Source organism: Dermochelys coriacea, chromosome 10, assembly GCF_009764565.3.
Source record: "Dermochelys coriacea isolate rDerCor1 chromosome 10, rDerCor1.pri.v4, whole genome shotgun sequence".
NCBI lineage: Eukaryota > Metazoa > Chordata > Testudines > Dermochelyidae > Dermochelys > Dermochelys coriacea.
Window position 1 is genome coordinate 55,569,525 of NC_050077.1, and position 16,670 is coordinate 55,586,194.

The 16,670-nt window shown below is 40.6% G+C and overlaps 1 protein-coding gene across 1 annotated transcript; it reads right to left on the reverse strand.

The window, feature by feature from the left end:
• Nucleotides 1–1,755: 1,755 nt before the first annotated feature.
• On the reverse strand, nt 1,756–14,658 carry MPHOSPH10 (M-phase phosphoprotein 10). The gene is made up of 11 exons (XM_038418374.1): nt 14,031–14,658; nt 10,724–11,363; nt 9,478–9,611; nt 8,703–8,883; nt 8,233–8,374; nt 7,588–7,655; nt 6,043–6,180; nt 4,797–4,907; nt 4,470–4,577; nt 3,515–3,745; nt 1,756–1,959 (listed from the first exon to the last, which is right to left on the reverse strand). The coding sequence occupies exons 1-11, from the start codon at nt 14,108–14,110 to the stop codon at nt 1,819–1,821; spliced, it is 1,974 nt and encodes a 657-aa protein (XP_038274302.1). The 5' UTR covers nt 14,111–14,658; the 3' UTR covers nt 1,756–1,818.
• Nucleotides 14,659–16,670: the final 2,012 nt, after the last annotated feature.

The window sequence follows — 16,670 nt, forward strand, 5'->3', positions numbered from 1 at the left end:
GCTGGGGCTGGGAAGGAAGGGGGTCTCTCCCTGGCAGCCACAGCCTTGGAGCTGGGGAAAGTTGCCTCATTCTCTGGCCAAATTCCAATCCCAAATTCCCCGCACTCCCTCTTCTCACCTCACTGCCTCCTCCCACCTACCTCCCATTCCCCCAAGGCCACCACCTCAGCTTACATATGAGTCTTCTCCAGGGTCCAGGCACCCAATTAGTGGAGCCATGCCTGTGCAGCTCCACTAATTAGGTGGGTGGCCCTTCGTTCTGTCACATGCGGCCGCCCAGGCGCGCACCTTAGAGGGAACTATCCCCGGACAACCTGAATGGAGCTCTGGTCCACGGACCACAGTTTTGAGAACCTCTGGTCTAGGTTTACTTGGGCCTCCCTCAGCACAGGGAGGCCCCTCTCAAGGTCCCTTCCAGCCCTACAACAGATTTTATGTAATAAGTACAAGGCAGCAAGAGGTACTTTTGGGGCTTTCCTTTGAGAGTGCCTCATGAATTCATGCTTTAAGATCAAGTGATATGATTTTGAGTCACACATACACTGATCTAGAACTAAGCTTTGATCATTTTTCTTCTGAATACTGCAAATTAAATCTGTAACACCTCAGAAGCTAAGGTTATAAGAACTATGACTGCAGCTAACAGGTTAAATTTGATGGGGCAAAAATAACCTAAGACATCTAGTATAGGGACACTGAAATGGTTCATTTTTTAGAGTAGCAGCCATGTTAGTCTGTATCCACAAAAAGAAAAGGAGTACTTGTGGCACCTTACAGACTAACAAATTTATTTGAGCATAAGCTTTCGTGAGCTACAGATCACTTCATCGGATCCGATGAAGTGAGCTGTAGCTCATGAAAGATTATGCTCAAATAAATTTGTTAGTCTGTAAGGTGCCACAAGGCCTCCTTTTTTAAATGATTCACTAAGTTACTATTCATCCTTTATTTCCTGAAGAGCATCTTTAGACAGGGGTACAACAGACAAGTACTGAATAGTAAAATCCATCCACTAAGGTTCTCAGATATACTAAAACATTGGATTTAGGCAATTATTAAATCTCCCTTTCCTCACTCTTTTCTGCGTACACAGGGAGAGGTAAGAAGGGAATAATTTTGAGACAAATACACTAAAACCTCAGAGTAACGAACACCAGAGTTACAAACTGGCCAGTCAACCCCACACCTCATTTGGAACCGTAAGTATGCAATCAGGTAGCAGCAGAGAACCCACACCTCCCGGCCCCAAAAAAGTAAACACAGTATAGTACTGTGTTAATGTAAACTACTAAAAAAAAGGAAAGTTAAAAAAAAATATTTGACAAGGTAAGGAAACTGTTTCTGTGCTTGTTTCATTTAAGGTGATTAAAAGCAGCAATTTTCTTCTGCACAGTAAAGTTGCAAAGCTGTATTAAGTCAATGTTCAGTTGTAAACTTTTGAAAGAACCACCATAACCTTTTGTTCATAGTTACAAACAACTTTCATTCCTCAAGTGTTCGTAACTCTGAAGTTCTACTGTATATAAAAATACTGAATTTTCACAGATACATTGTGATTATTTATCTGCCTATTGTTTGAGGCCTTTCTTTTAGAGGAAGACGAAAGAGACTGAAAAAAGTAAGTAGAAGGCTGAAAGAAAGAGCATGAAAGGTCTAGCACATTTTCATCACTTGCAGCTGGACAGACACTCAACTGAACTTCAACTTACGAAGATTTTTTAGCACTATATAAAATAAAATCTATTATTCAAAGTGCAATGTTAACAAATTAGAAACATTTACTTTAATATATACAAGATATAGCAGGTATAAAATGTATTATAATTTAAGTTTTTGAGCAGAAAATTCTTGCTGTGTCTTCTGTATTTTCTTTGCACCTTTGATTTGCATTTTTACTTGATCTTGTAATTGAGAAAAGAATGCCCGAGATGATTTCAAAGCCCTGTCTTTACCTTCATCCTGTCAATAGACAAAAGTGTTTATTATAATAAAGGACAAGCTAGCAAATATTCCAATGGACTGGACTGATGCAACTACACAACTAGAAGTTAAACAACCTTTTTTATTTTAAATATACCATACTTATAATCTAATTGATAACTGATTTGCAGACAGCTGTTATGCCATCCTGGGTTTTTGTCAGACCGTAATTTCAAAAGATAAGGGATGTGTTCCCTGTTCATGCACATGCTTAACACCTATTAATGTTGAGAGGTATATATGCAAATCCAGGAGTGAATCCTTGGATATTATCAGTCCCCTCTAGAGAAATGCAGATATATTGCTTTTACAAAAATAAAAAAGTGCAAATGTTTTAGATGTATTAAGGATAACTACTTTCCATATTCTTTTCACTGTTTTAAAAACCTCTAATATTAGGAATTAATGGTCTCTTGTACATGATAAACCCCTCAGGAAGTATATAGATTTAATATTTTACTATATTCAAGATCCAAATATTGATCTTGTTATTACAGAAGTCCCATACAAGTATTTTTTCTTGTAACATTTAAATTCAAACAAAAAACAACATAGAAGTAGTATTCTGAATTATATCTCTAAAGCTTAGGAGGAACTAGCTAGGGTCCTGATCATCCAAATACTTAAGCATGCAAGTAATTCCATTGAGTTTGATGGGACTACTCAAATGCATAAAAATAAGCACGTGCGTAATTTTTTTCCAAGACTGCAGCTCAGGTTGTGAACTTTAAAATAAAGCAGCTCAGAATATAAGGAGTGCGGGTCATGTATGCTTTAGATTAAAGATTAATTCCAAAATAACTGTTTTACAGTTCATATTTTCTTTGCTGGATCCTCAGATTAAGTTATTTGCATATACTAAAGGAATGACTTTAATTATAATATCCTCATGTGAATTATAATAATTGCAGAAGAAAGGAATATTTACACAGATGCTAACTATCATTTAAAAATCACCATATTCAAAGTAAAAAAAAAAAAAAAAAAATCTATAGACCAGATAACACAAACATAACACAAACACTGCAAACAACAATAAACGTAACTGGTCAGACATCTCTTGGTTTTGAAATTAAATATTGATACATTGGGCCACATTCTCTGTCAAAGAAGTGCTCAGCCCAGGTATGAATAAAAAGGCATCCATTGCCTTCTACCAATACCAGCAGTTGATTTGGACAGGGCTAGTCCCTGGCACAGGTTAAAATAGCCTTAACATCCCAAGGAATCAGTACAGAAGCTGGAGTTTACCAGGGTGCAGGAATGCCCCGAACCACAACCCAGGAGCTGGTTGCAGAGGAAAGATGATGGCATAGGAGCTTCTGTGACAGTGCATGCTATTTGGGTGCAGGGTTGCTTTACACCAGAGGTGGGGGCAGGATGCGACAAAGCAGCCGGTGTGCGGCCCAGCACCAAGGACTTACATTTCCATAAATAAATAAAAATTTAAATGACATGACAGGAAACCAATATCCAATTAAATTACTACATATACCTTTGAAATTTACTACTAGACTATGTAAGACTATCTTACCTTGAGCAAAGTTGTTTTGCCTTCTTTGGTGAGCTTTTTTAATTTTGCCGCAAAAGCTTGTTTGCTGAGTTGTGCACCTTGTTTTGGTTTTGTTTTTTCCAGGAGTTTTTGATGTTGCTTCTTCTCCCTTAGCTTCATACGTCTGTGAAGCTTCTTCTTTCTTCGTTCTCGTTTTTTGTCTGTGGCAGTCTTTTCTGCATCTGTTTTCACATCTCCAGCTTTATTCTTTTCCTAGAGAGACATAACAGCACTTTTGGATCCAAAATTATGCCATCTAGGCTAGTGACAAGTACAAACAGAATGGCTACCCTGGCTATACATCTCATTGACTAGCCAGCAGAAGTAGCTCTATTCATTTCCCACGAAAGCAGTCTATGTGTTTATTTCCTCTCTCCTGTTCCCAGCTTCCTGTGGCTGAGAATGTGCCTGAGTTAGTAAAACAGAGGAGCCCAAATAGCATAACCCTCTCATGCTAGGCATGGGAACTAAAAATTCCTACAGATATTATGCACATATATATTTTCCCCCACCCTCCCTTAATTTTTTCCTATTAATATATACACACACACACACCCATATACATATGGGAAAACAAAGACACATGAGTAACTGTCTAAAGATAGGGTAATACAGATTAAACATAGTACATTTCTTCACAAAAAAAAAAAAAAGAGTATTAGGCAGTCAAACAGTCTACATAGTAGGGTAGATTTCAAAAACAGAATAACCTATGCTGAAAAGGAAGTTCAGCAGGTGGTGAGGAAAGCAGTCAAATCTAGTTAAGCCAAGCTAGCTCCTCTGACTTCACTGTGCTGGAAATCCTTAAATCTCTGTGAAAAGGGTTCCAAGAGAAGAATGCCATAGAAAATGAGTTCTCTGTTCTGAGGGGGCAGGGTACCCTCAGTGTGCAGACACAAAAGGAACCCTGTCTGCAGCTCTTGATTAAATTTCTTACCTTAACCTCCTCTGGAGCCAGGAGAGCTGCATCACTAACACTAACTGGTGCTACTTCCTCCATAATTATAGCTGGAAGATTTGAGATGATTTTAACCTCTGGCACGGGCTAGAAAGAAGGAAATGTCGTTTATGTACATGAATATCATGTCACAGCAATATATTACTAACTGAATTAAGTCACATTAAATACATTTCCATTTCTATTAAGGCTGATTATATGTTTCTGAAATACTCAACAAGCAATTGCTTTGGAAGTATCCCTCACTTTACTGCCTATTTCCCAAACATATTTTATTGAATGAAGTGTGAAAACTAATGGACTCACTCGTTTAGGTGTGAAGTGGAAATTGGAAAGAGCATCCAATTTTAGGAAGAGCGAGTCCATCATTTTCTGAATTTCTATGTGTTCAGGATTTTCTTCCTCTTCAGTTTTTTGCTGTCAATAAAAATAATATAATGTTAATAGCAAAATCATTTATAGAGAAACTTGCACATAAAGATATTAGAGCACTTTACATTATAGCTGCAATACACAGTTTATATCCATTTTACAAATGGGTAAAGCCCTGCACGGATACAAAATTTGTATCTGCATCTGATCCGCAAATATGGTCCATGGATATAAAGCAGATATCCGCAGATTTGTACTATAGATGGGTACACTGAGCCACAGAGGCTTTAAATGATCTTCAATATGTGAACAGCTGAGGGGAAGATTTCCAAAGAGAAGTGAGGGTCAGGCACCCAACTTCCACTGAAAATCGAGGGGAGGTAGATACTTAACTCTTACTTGTGCATTTGAAAAAAAAAAAAAAAACAAAACAAAACAACCTCTGACAGGTGTTCTGAGTCTCTGAGGAGCCCAGAGACTCAGTGGATTAAATTCTGGGATGATATTTCACATTGGTAAGGGTTGTGCAGCTCAAATATCATGTGAATTTGGCTAGAGAAGGGGACACTAGGGAAGCTTAGGCTCCTATTCATTCAATTTAAACCAAATTCACATGCGAGTTTCTGTGTTGCTTCACATTCCCATTAGATGTAGTAAAGAAAATTAAAACAAAGGCCTTATAAGATCAAGTCTAAGATTTAATGAACTCTTAATATTTTTGATTTAAAGGATTTGCATTATCTGTGAACTCAAAGGGTTCAGCAAATAATTATTCTGATGGTACAAACTGGAGTGGCTTAAGCAAAATAGGAGAACAATTGTATCAAATATGATTTACGCAAAAGATGGTCCAATACTAATCTCCCCTGATGGACATTTTTTAAAGCAATCACTGTTCCAGAATGTTACTTCTTTCTATAATTTTTTTGCCACATTTTAAGACAATGATTCAATCTTGTCAATATTTGTGCAAATTTAACAGTAAAAGTTGAATTTTTGGTATCAGTTCAGCTGCCCTGGTTGTACTGATTGAACATATCAGGATTTCCCAATACTCATGGCAGTTCAGTGTTTAAAAATAAAAAATATAACTTTAAAGCAGTCACCATTGGATTTTTCCAACCAACAGCAATGGCACTGTGTGTGTGTGTGTGTGTGTGTCCCCATTATCATAACTTACTTGGTTGAGTGTCAAATATTCCTGCTCATAGATTTCAGCAAGACTCAATTTGCTCTTTTCATGATCCAGAGTTAGACGCTTCTTGTATTCAAAGGCATCTTCTTTTGCTTTTTCTTTACGTATTACATCATCCCAAGCCTAAGACAAAACCATAAAATAGTTAAGATGCAGTTGCATCAAATAAGCTTTAATAGATCATTTTTATACTTCATGTTATATCAGACATCTCATTTGTTGTTTCAGCTAGCACATTAATTTGATTTTCCAACATCGCATTGAACCTAACAGCAAAGGGCAATTTCTTATACAATGGGAGCTACCTTTTATTTTGCCACAACTTTGGCAATTACTAAATCTCCTAACACCACATTATAGTTAAGATAGTATCTTTTAAAGGAATTGTATTTAGTCTAAAAAAGCTCACACCCTGTCAAACAAGATTGAAGCATAGACAGCGTAATCTACTCGCCAGTCTTTTTTTGTATTGATACAACCAAAGATGGTATGCTAACTAACAACCAAGGATAAAATTTTGAAAATACTTTTATATGAATTATAAACAACAATATGGTTTCTGTGCAATTAAAATTAAAAAAATCTATTATACTATACTTATTTACCCACAGGATTTGTTTAATATATTCTGAAAAATATTATTCTTGGTCAATATTCTGAGTAGAGATTATTAGAGATTTGCATATCCATTATATAAATTCCGTGTACACAACTCCAAAGTAGTCCTTTTATAGTTGAATCTGTAAACTGTGAGGGTAATTTTAATTATCTATCTAATTGACATATGTTATAGCTATGGCTATGTTTTAGTCACGGGTATTTTTTAGTAAAAAAAAAAAAAGTCATGGACAAGTCACAGGCAGTAAACAAAAATTCATGGCCCGTGAGCTGTCCATGACTTTTACTATATAATTAATTAACACTTGGGCTGGGGGTATTCTGCAGGTGGCGGCCCTGCTGGTGCTGGGGGTGTGTGTGTGGGGGGGGGGGGGGTGCTAGGAGCTGCAGTAACATGCTGGCAGCTTCTGGGAGCCCCCCACCCCGAGATAAGCACCACCCTGCACCCCAACTCCCTGCCCTGAGCCCACCACCCAAACTCCTGCAGGGTGGGGGTGAGGTGCTGCACACACGCACGGTGGCCCAAGACTGCTCCAGCAGCAGCCAGTGCAGCTGTCTCCAGAGCTGCCCGATCTGCTCTGGGCACTGCAGAAGTCACAGAATCCATGACAGACGTGCAGCCTTAGTTATAGCACCCAAAAGGATACAGAATGGAATCATTAAGAATACACTATCAGCATTAAGCAAAAGCAATATTCAGATATTTTGTTTCTTTTGGAAATGCTCAGGAGACAAACTGATATCTAAAAAACTAAGGACCTTAAACTCATGCTTGGAATTCATTCCTGTGCCCCCAAAACTCCAAGTCAATACAAGTACATTTGAATGTATCAGACAGTGTTTAGGGTTTGTTTTTGTTGAAATATTTAAGTTTCCAAATAAAAGAAAGAGGTGAAGTCAAATCTTATTAACCTGATCTTTTATCCTCTGTTTGATAATATCCTCAAGCTGAAAGGTGGTTTCCTCTGTGATCACAGGAGCTAAGAGGGCAAAAAAACCCAGCAAGTTTAAAGTATTTAGAAACTAAATCATTCATTCAACGAAAAGGAGATTAACAGTTCTGGAGATATTATTTTTGCATTGATTTTAACTGGTACCTCTTGTTCTATAAATAAAAACAAAAGACTGACAAAAATGCAAGAAAATATATACAGTACTTTAGAAAGGCATGTTGGCCTGGAATAAAGATTGACTAGGTAAGCTAGTAGGTTTATTTCCTTAGGAAAAATTGCATAGTATGAAAGTTTGAGAAGGATAACCAAGTTGCGTTTGCCCTATAAATAAGTGGGCACAAACAATGCGTCATTCTCATATGATAAAGTTTAGTTTACATCTGAAAGTTCAACAAACGGGAGAGGCAATAAAATTTCTATGGAGGAAAATATGGCCTTATAAATATTCAAGTTTAGTCACAGTTTGGGCAATGTTTGGCAAGTTTAAAAGGATGGTGGAGGAAGGATGCAGGGGGGAAACAGACAGCAGTTGTGCACCACTCTAACCCGTAAAACAAACAAATTACCTAGCACAATGTCTGAAATTTAGCATAACTGTATTTACCCATTCTGACCGCATGATCAAAGAGCAAAGATTCCTCCAAAAGGCTGTTTTCAGGTCGTTTTTGTCCAGTCACTTCTCCTGTAAGCTGCCAAGGTTTTTCCTCCAACAACTCCTTTTCTAGAGATTTAATTTTTTCATGCATCTGAAAGATAAAATTTCCTGAAAGTTAAATTTTTTTTTTAAAAAGTTAAATGCACTTGTTTAGCAACAACCAAAGGGAAATCAAGTTAGAGTAAAGAATATGAATAATTACTCCAGTATTTCTAGATTCTTTGCACACCTTTTACCTTATCTTTCTGTAAATATACCACTATTTGATCATTTCTTCTAAAAATTTTCTGAAGCTTTCAGACAACGTAATGATATTTACAAATACAATCAACTTATTAACATACATGGCTTTGGCTCAAGTTTTAGTGGAAAACTTCAAATCAATTGCTCATGAAGGGGTACTAGAACATCTTAGTTACCTTTTCCTGCCTTTTCTCAAAAGAAGATTTTATTCCAATGGGATCAGTTCTCTTCTCATCTGGTATATCTGTATTGTCTTCTTTTTCACTATCCTCTGGTAAGTTAAAAGTAACCTTTTTAGAGACTTCTTTAGTTTTCACATTCTGTTCCATTACATCCATTTCAGTATTTTCCTCAATCCTATAAACATTAAAATGCCATTATATAAATGGAAATAGTACATGCTTGTGACATTTATTGTTTAATATATTATAGAAGCCACAGGTAAAAAAACTCCCCTTTTTAATAATAATGTGTTCCACCTACTATTGCAACTAATATAACACATTTTCAGAGATTCCCAAAAACTTTTACTGCACTTTCCTTAAGACCTAACATAACCCTAAAAGTAGGCTCTTGGGTGACCTCCTACATATCTAGTGGAGATATGCCTCCCCGGTTGAAGAAATACATAATTCATTTACTCAAATCCCACAGGGCAACAATAGAACTGTCTAATGACTCTTCTCTTCTCAGTCAAAAAGTAGTTAATTAGTGAACATGTTACACTGACATTACAGAAAACCAAAAACAAATACATTAACAGATAATGAAATACTTGCTATAAGTTTTAAAAGGCTGCTCCTTCCTTAATACAATAGTATGATCTCTGCCAAATAAATTCCTAAATTTCCATTTTATTTTCTGTTTAAGAGATGGTATCACATTGTCAGTGACAATTCAAATAACTGGCAGATCCCACAGAACAGTTACAAATCGTTCAAGAGTACATACTCATCAAAAATGCCTTCTTCATCCTCCTCCTCTTCATCATTCTGATCATTTTCACTATCATTAGCGAGGTCATCATTGTCATCAACAGGGTCAAAGAAATCTTTATATTTCAAATTTCTAGAACTTTTAACTGGCTGGGGAGAAGAGAAAATAAGAGGTTACCCAGTGAAAGTGACAAGTCTAAGTGAATAAGAATCTTCCGTTACCACGAGGACCATGTTATATATACCTACAGTGTAAGATCTGCAATGGGAATTCAATGGATTTCAGCATTAACCATTGGTCCGGTAGACAGGGGCCTTAGTCCAAGTGAGACATTTTAAATGTCACAATTAATAGTCAATTCTATTTTAATTTGCTCAGAGACCAAGGAGTGGAAAAGCAGTGGATTTTAACAACTGACGTGTTTGCTGAGCTGTGGGGGGTAACTCATAAGTCCCTGACAGTATAACACATGGCTCTAACATGCATCGGTTTATCACTTCCAGAAGCACCTTATTTTTCTCTCTTATTACATTAAAAATAAGATACTGAAAGAACAGAATTGTCACAAGCAACGTTAGTTAAAGTCTGAAAGTAATTTTCAAGCCAGAATACAGCAGCTCAAGTTTATTCACAACCTTGCCCTTATGACATGCATACTACTCACCCAAGTGACCATGGGACCCTGTCGTTTCCTCTCTCTATCCATCAGCTTCACCTGTTTTGTCTTAAGTTGGGCCCTACTTCTGCTATTTGATCCACATGGGCAGACTCCTATGCTCATGAAGAGTCCCAGTGACTTCAGTAAGATGTTGCACAGGCATGAAGATCCATCCAAACGTAGGTTGTAAACACTTCAGAGTAGGGACTTGTTTATTTGATCCCAGATATTTATGATAGTATATGTTAATAGATCTACAGATTTTTAAGTCCAGAAGGGACCATTATGGTCATCTAGTCTGATCTTCTGCATAATACAGGCTATAGAATTTCATCTAGTAATTCCTGCTTTCAGCCCATTAATTTGTGGTTGAACTACAGTATCTGTTTTGGCATCTGATCTTGATCTTAAGATTTCAAAGTAATGAGAACCCACCAAAACCTTGTTAAATTGTTTCAATGGTTAATTACACTTTTTTAAAAAGTCTGCATTTTGTTTCCAATTTGAACTACAATTTCCATTTCCTGTCAATTTTTTAAGCTAATTTAAATTCTAATGGCTTGTGACAAAAGTGTTTCTAATTCTGGATGCATATATCCTTACCTTGATTTTATCTTTTTCAGATTCTTCTTCATCCTCATCAGAAAGAATATCTTCAAAATAATCAATCTCCTCCTCCTCCTCCTCCTCCTTCATGCTTTCTTCTTTCTCTACATCTTCCAAAAAGGCTTCCATCTCAGCCAAGCTGAAAAATTTATCATCCACTACAGACTTTTCTCTTGATTTTTTCCAGGTACTCTTCTTCAACTTTTGAACCTGTTGCTCTAGCTCGTCAACATCTGAATCCTCATCACTACATATCTGCCTTTTCCTTACTTTGGATTTACTTTGCTTTTCTTTACCCTCACTTTCATCTTCAATACGGGCAGATTCTGCTTCCATGCTATCTTCTTGTTCCATTTGCTTATCACTGCTAGCGTCTGCCTCAAAGTCATCCTCTTCTTCGGCTGGGAAAAGGTACAGATCTTTGTCTTTAACATCTCTAACAACAGCTTTCTTGAAGTAGTCTAGAACTGCATTATTCTGTAGCTCTATTTGTTGCCAGATCTGTTCTTCATCAAAGTTTTCTATTATCAGTTTTTTTAAAGGACTCCCACGGACTAGTTTTGTCCCTAGTGCCTTATGCAAATCATAAAGAGTCTTTGTCAAAGAACTGAAGTCTGCAGCCAGTCCATCTTGCACACTGATAAAAACAAAATTAAAAACATCACTGCACATAACGATAGCAAACTGAAAAAAATGTTAAAATTCAAAAGTCAATTAGAAAGCGATCTGAGTTATGACAAATGCATTTTTACAAAGGGAAACTTGTATAGCCTTAAGATTGTTTCTTTTTTAGATACTTGTGGATTTTAGTTCTTGGGTTTACCAAATGGTTCCTCTGATGCTCCCTTTACATCTGTTCAGTGTTTTTGCAGCAAACGCCTGGTTGTCCTTTAACAATTGCAGGCTTTACTTTGTTTATTACAGAGCATTTGCAGTCCTATTAGTAAAATTCCTTGAAATTAAAGGATATAATTAAGGTCAAGCTTTAAAACATGTAACACATATCTAGAGATACTGAAATAAAACGGACGATAGTTAAGGCCGCAGGTTTGTCATTCAGTGACAGGATTCAGTGACTTTCCATGACTTCTGCAGTGACTGGTGCAGCTAAAGCAGCCACTGCGCCAGTTGCACCGACCGTTGCACCGGCCGCTGCTGGGGCAGTCTTGGGCCACCTCCCCTCCCCCTCAGCAGTATCAGAGTTTGAGTGTGGGAGGGGTTTAGGGCATGGGCTGAGGGATGAGCGAGGCGGGGCTCCCCAGAAATGGCAACATTCCCCTCGCTCAGCTGCTAGGCCATAGGTGGGAAAACTAAGGCTCGAGGGACCACCCTGCCCCTGAGCTCCAGGCCGGGGAGGCTAGCCCCCGGCCCCTCCCCTGCTGTCTCCCTTCCCCCACAGCCTCAGTTTGCCGCACCACCAGCACTCTTGGCAGCATGAATGGCTCCTGCCAGGCAGAGCAACGTCGCAGCTACTAGTCCTGCTGCTCTGAGCAGCATGGTAAGGGGGTGGGGGGAGGGGGTTGGATAAGGGGCAGGGGGTTCTGGGGGGGGGTCGGGGACAGGGAGCAGTTGGATGGGGTGGAGGTTCGGGGGGTGGTCAGGGACAGGGGAAGTTGGATAGGCTTGGGAGTCCTGGACGGGGGAGGGGGGGGCCTGTCAGGGGACAGGGAGCATGGACAGGGAGCATTGGATAGAGGGTGGGGTTAGGGACAGGGGGTCCCAGGAGGGGGCGGTCAGGGAACAAGGAGCGGGGGGGGGGGGTTTGGATGGGTCGGTGGTTCTGAAGGGGACAGTCGGGGATGAGAATGGGAGGGGGCAGATACGGGGCGGGGGCCAGGCTGTTTGGGGTGGCACAGCCTTCCCTACCCAGCCCTCCATACTGTTTTGCAATCGCGATGTGGCCCTTGAGCCAAAAAGTTTCCCCACCTCTGTGCTAGGCAGAGGCATGGCCAGGCAGTTTTGCACACTGCCTCCACCCAGCACACTGGCTTTGCAACTCCCATTGGTCAGGAACTGTGGCCAATAGGAGCTGCAGGGGTGGTGCCTTCACACCTCCACCTAGCATCTGAGCAAGGATTAACTATACTATAGTTTCCCCTACCAAAAATTTGCTTAGGGATTAACTAGTTTGTCATCTTTTTCTCAAAATATGTTTGTTTGTAAGTTTTCTTCAAATTCTAAGTATTTTCTTGGTAATCTATTCAAAATAGCTCATAAAAAAAACCAAAGGGATCATAATGGAAATTCTCATAGGATAAAACCTAAGGTCCCCAATCCTGCAACCAGATCCATGCAGAGTGCCATCCAATTGTGGAATCAGGGCCTAAGTTGCAGTTGCTGTGTAGAATTAAGACATGCCCCAAGTCTTACTCACATATACAAGGATTTCCTCATTTACAAGTAGTTTTTAAAATAACTCCCTGTTGCTAAAAAGGATTTTTCTCTGTGTTTTGAGATTTAAAGTCCTTTTTTTAAGCTTAATTCAATAGAATTGTTTGAGCTTTTTTAACATATACCTAAATTAAATCTTTCCTTAAATGACAAAACACAGATTTAGGCCCATTTAAAGTTTAATTATAGAAATAAAACTGTTCATTTTATTCATGCAAGTGAAACTTAGACACTTTCTCCCTAACACAGAAAACAAGGTTGGGTGGGCTAATTAACAAAGAACTGCCAGTCCTGAGTCTTGAAAAAAAATCACAAATCAAGTCCTCAAAATCGTGAGATTGTCTTAATAATGAGATTTTAAAAAGTCTTTCTTGTTTCCAAACTTTTACGTTATATTCAGCTCACATTTTCAAGCTTTCCCCTGCAACCACGAGTGCTACAGACTTATTTTTATTTTTTTAATGAAGGTATTTATACAGCACCGAGCACAATAGAGTCCTGATCTATGACTGTGGCCCCAAAGCGCTTTGGAAATACAATACAATCATCATCATCAAGAAAGTAACTGGGTCACTCCAAGTAGCAGAACAGGAGGCCTAGCGCTCGCCTGGCAAAAACCCAGAAAGCTAGGACCACCCCCCTCTCTCCCCGCGAGTGGGGCTGGCAATGGGGCCGCGGTACGTCGTTACCCAGGGAAGGCACAGAGGGGGCAAAGCAGGGGGTGTGGCCGGGGTCTGAAGCTCTCCCCTGGGACGAGGGGAGGGAGCAGGACGGGTTATCAGAAGGAGCGCCCACAGCGCAGCCCAGGCCGCGGGGGCCAGGGGATGAGGGGCCAGAGGAGCCGCGGCGGCGGCGACAGCGGCCTGCCCCCGAGCCGGGGATTCCTGAAGGGGGGGGGCGGTAGGAGTCTCACCTGAGGAAGCGCTCCGGCTGCGCCGCGGCAGCACCTAGCAGCTTCAGACACGTCTCCAGCCGCTGGCGGGGCGCCGCCATCTTAGCCTCTACTCGGAGTCTCAGACCCACATGGGAAGAGGTCGGGAGGCGGGGCCTCAGTCACACCAGGGCTCCAGCGAACAAGTCCGCCAACCCGCTCCGGACACCAACGCGGGCCCTGGCGGAAAGGTTCCGCCTCGCAAGGGTTCCGCCTCGGGATCCTCCCTCGTCACCGGCCGGGCGGCCGCGTGTGCCACAGGGTGGGAGACCCTCCCGGAAGGGGAAGGGATTGCAAGGCCCAGAGACTCGTTCACGCCAGCAAATTCCTGCCCCCACGGGAGTAGCTTCCAAAACAGCTTTCAAATGTATCACAGAGGAGAGGCTCTGGGTGCCACGGAAACCGCACTGCCGCCTGCACCACATGGGTTACACGGCCTGGCCCAGCTCCTGCCCACACGGCCCTTCTCGCGCCCAAGGGGGCTGCTCTGCCCCCAGCGCTCCAGTCTCGGCAGGCCCTGACTAGGCCCTCGCTGCGCTGCCAATGTCACACCTGCCTAGCTCCCGCCCCCAGGGGCTACCTCCAAGCTCCCGGCATGCTTGATGCTGTCGCAGCAGTAGAGGCCATGCTATGGAAGGGGAGAGTTCGAGAAAGGCCCCAAAAGGAGGCTGTTCAAACTTCGAGGCATGGTGTTATTGGGCTGTCTCTATTGGTTTTATTAAAAACCTAGCATAGAGGCTACAAGGTTTTTCTCATCTAATCTTGAAAATGGTAGCGGGTTCTTCTTCTCTATAGGGAAAGATAGCTTGTGCCCCCAAATAAGTCCTGTGTCTGTAGGTGACCAAGACCGACCATTTTCTGTCACCTCCTTTCCTCTCTGGTCTACTCTCTGTCCCTTCATAGCTATTCCTTTGGAGAGGGATAGCTCAGTGGTTTGAGCATTGGCCTGCTAAACCCAGAGTTTAATCCTTGAGGGGCCCATTTAGGGATCTGGCCCAAAAATTGGGGATCCTGCCTGCTTTGAGCAGGGGGTTGGACTAGATGACCTCCTGAGGTCCTTCCAACCCTGATATTCTATGACTTGCTTTTGAGAGTGAAACTGGACACCCAGCAGAGAGAGTTAGAGTGGGGAGGATTTGATAAAAGATTGGGAGTGTAGCTGGGAGTGTTTTGACAGCTCTCTCAATCACATCCTCTCTCCCCCATCCATCACCCATGCTCTCATGCGTTAACTCAGTCTCTTATACATCCACTATATCCCCTAATCTTTTAAGCTCCCTTCCCCTAGGTCCTGCACTGTCACTCATCTCTGATCTTCCTCCGTTCGATAGATACCCATTAGATACCCATTCCCATTATTGCAACCCCCTGCTTACAATTACCCCCAGACACTCCCTTTTGGTATTTTCAATTACCCCCTCTTTAAATTCCCCAACTCCCTATCTATTTCCTGCCCCCTCCCCAAATTCTTCTCCCCAGGAATCCCACTCCTCCACTTCCAAATACAAGTATGCTTATCCAGAATTTTTCACCCAAAACCCATCTTTGCATGGAATTCTCCCCCCCCCCCCATTCCTCCACAAGCCCCTGACCCCCACTCACTATATACAAATTCAGAAATCCTTTTTGCTTCACTTGGAGGTAGAAAATAATTGTTCTTCCTAAGACTACAATTATCTTTTCCTCTCATACCCCCCACTAAGAACCTGCAATGGCAAGACAATCTCAGATATTCCCAAAGGACAAATCACAAGGCCTGTTAGCAATTAACAAATTCTCAGTAAGCAATATGCTAGCTATAGTTACTTTTAGAAGAGGCTTGCAGTCTAGAAAACCATATGGTTTTATCCAGTTATTTTGACAATTGTATTAATTCTATTCAGACAGACCTTTTATTTTTTTTATTAGTTTAATTTAATAAGCTGAGTGTACATGGTGGGGACAGAAATCTTTAGTGTGGATTTTACCGTAATGGCACTAATGTACTTGTATATATTTATGTAATATATAGTAAATAAAGTATGGGACATTGTTACTATTATAACAATTTTAATACTGTACCTTGTTTATTTACTTGCCTGCTCCCTGCATTAAAGTAAAACTCGCCTCCTCTCTGTCCTTTCCCATAGTCTCACTACTGGTTGTGTAAGAGCCTTCTCCTCTGCAGCTCCTACCTTCTGGAGCAGTAGTCTCTGTCATTGAATCTTTACCTCTTTTTAAACCTTCTTTTAAACAAAGTATTTCCCCCTCTCAGTCTACACTTCTTGAATGGAATATTTTTATTTATCATATAATATCTTCCTACCCACATTCCCTGGATTTTACACTGTATACTGCCTGCACATGGGTAGATCCAGTGAGGATTTGCACAGACCCAAGGGTCTGCCATAAAAAGGGAATTGCAGGATTGAGACCTAATTTTGCAAAGTGCTGTAGGGATACACCTTGTTTGGAAGACAATATATAAAAATAAAAAGTTCTGATCCTCAATTGTTTGCTTGAATAATCCCATTAATTTAAGTGGGAGTACTTGTGAGAATAAAGATTTACAACAGCAGACCCTAAAACGGTATGTTGTATAATTGTTGTCGTTTTCTCCCCTTGGGTGACTTTAGTACTACC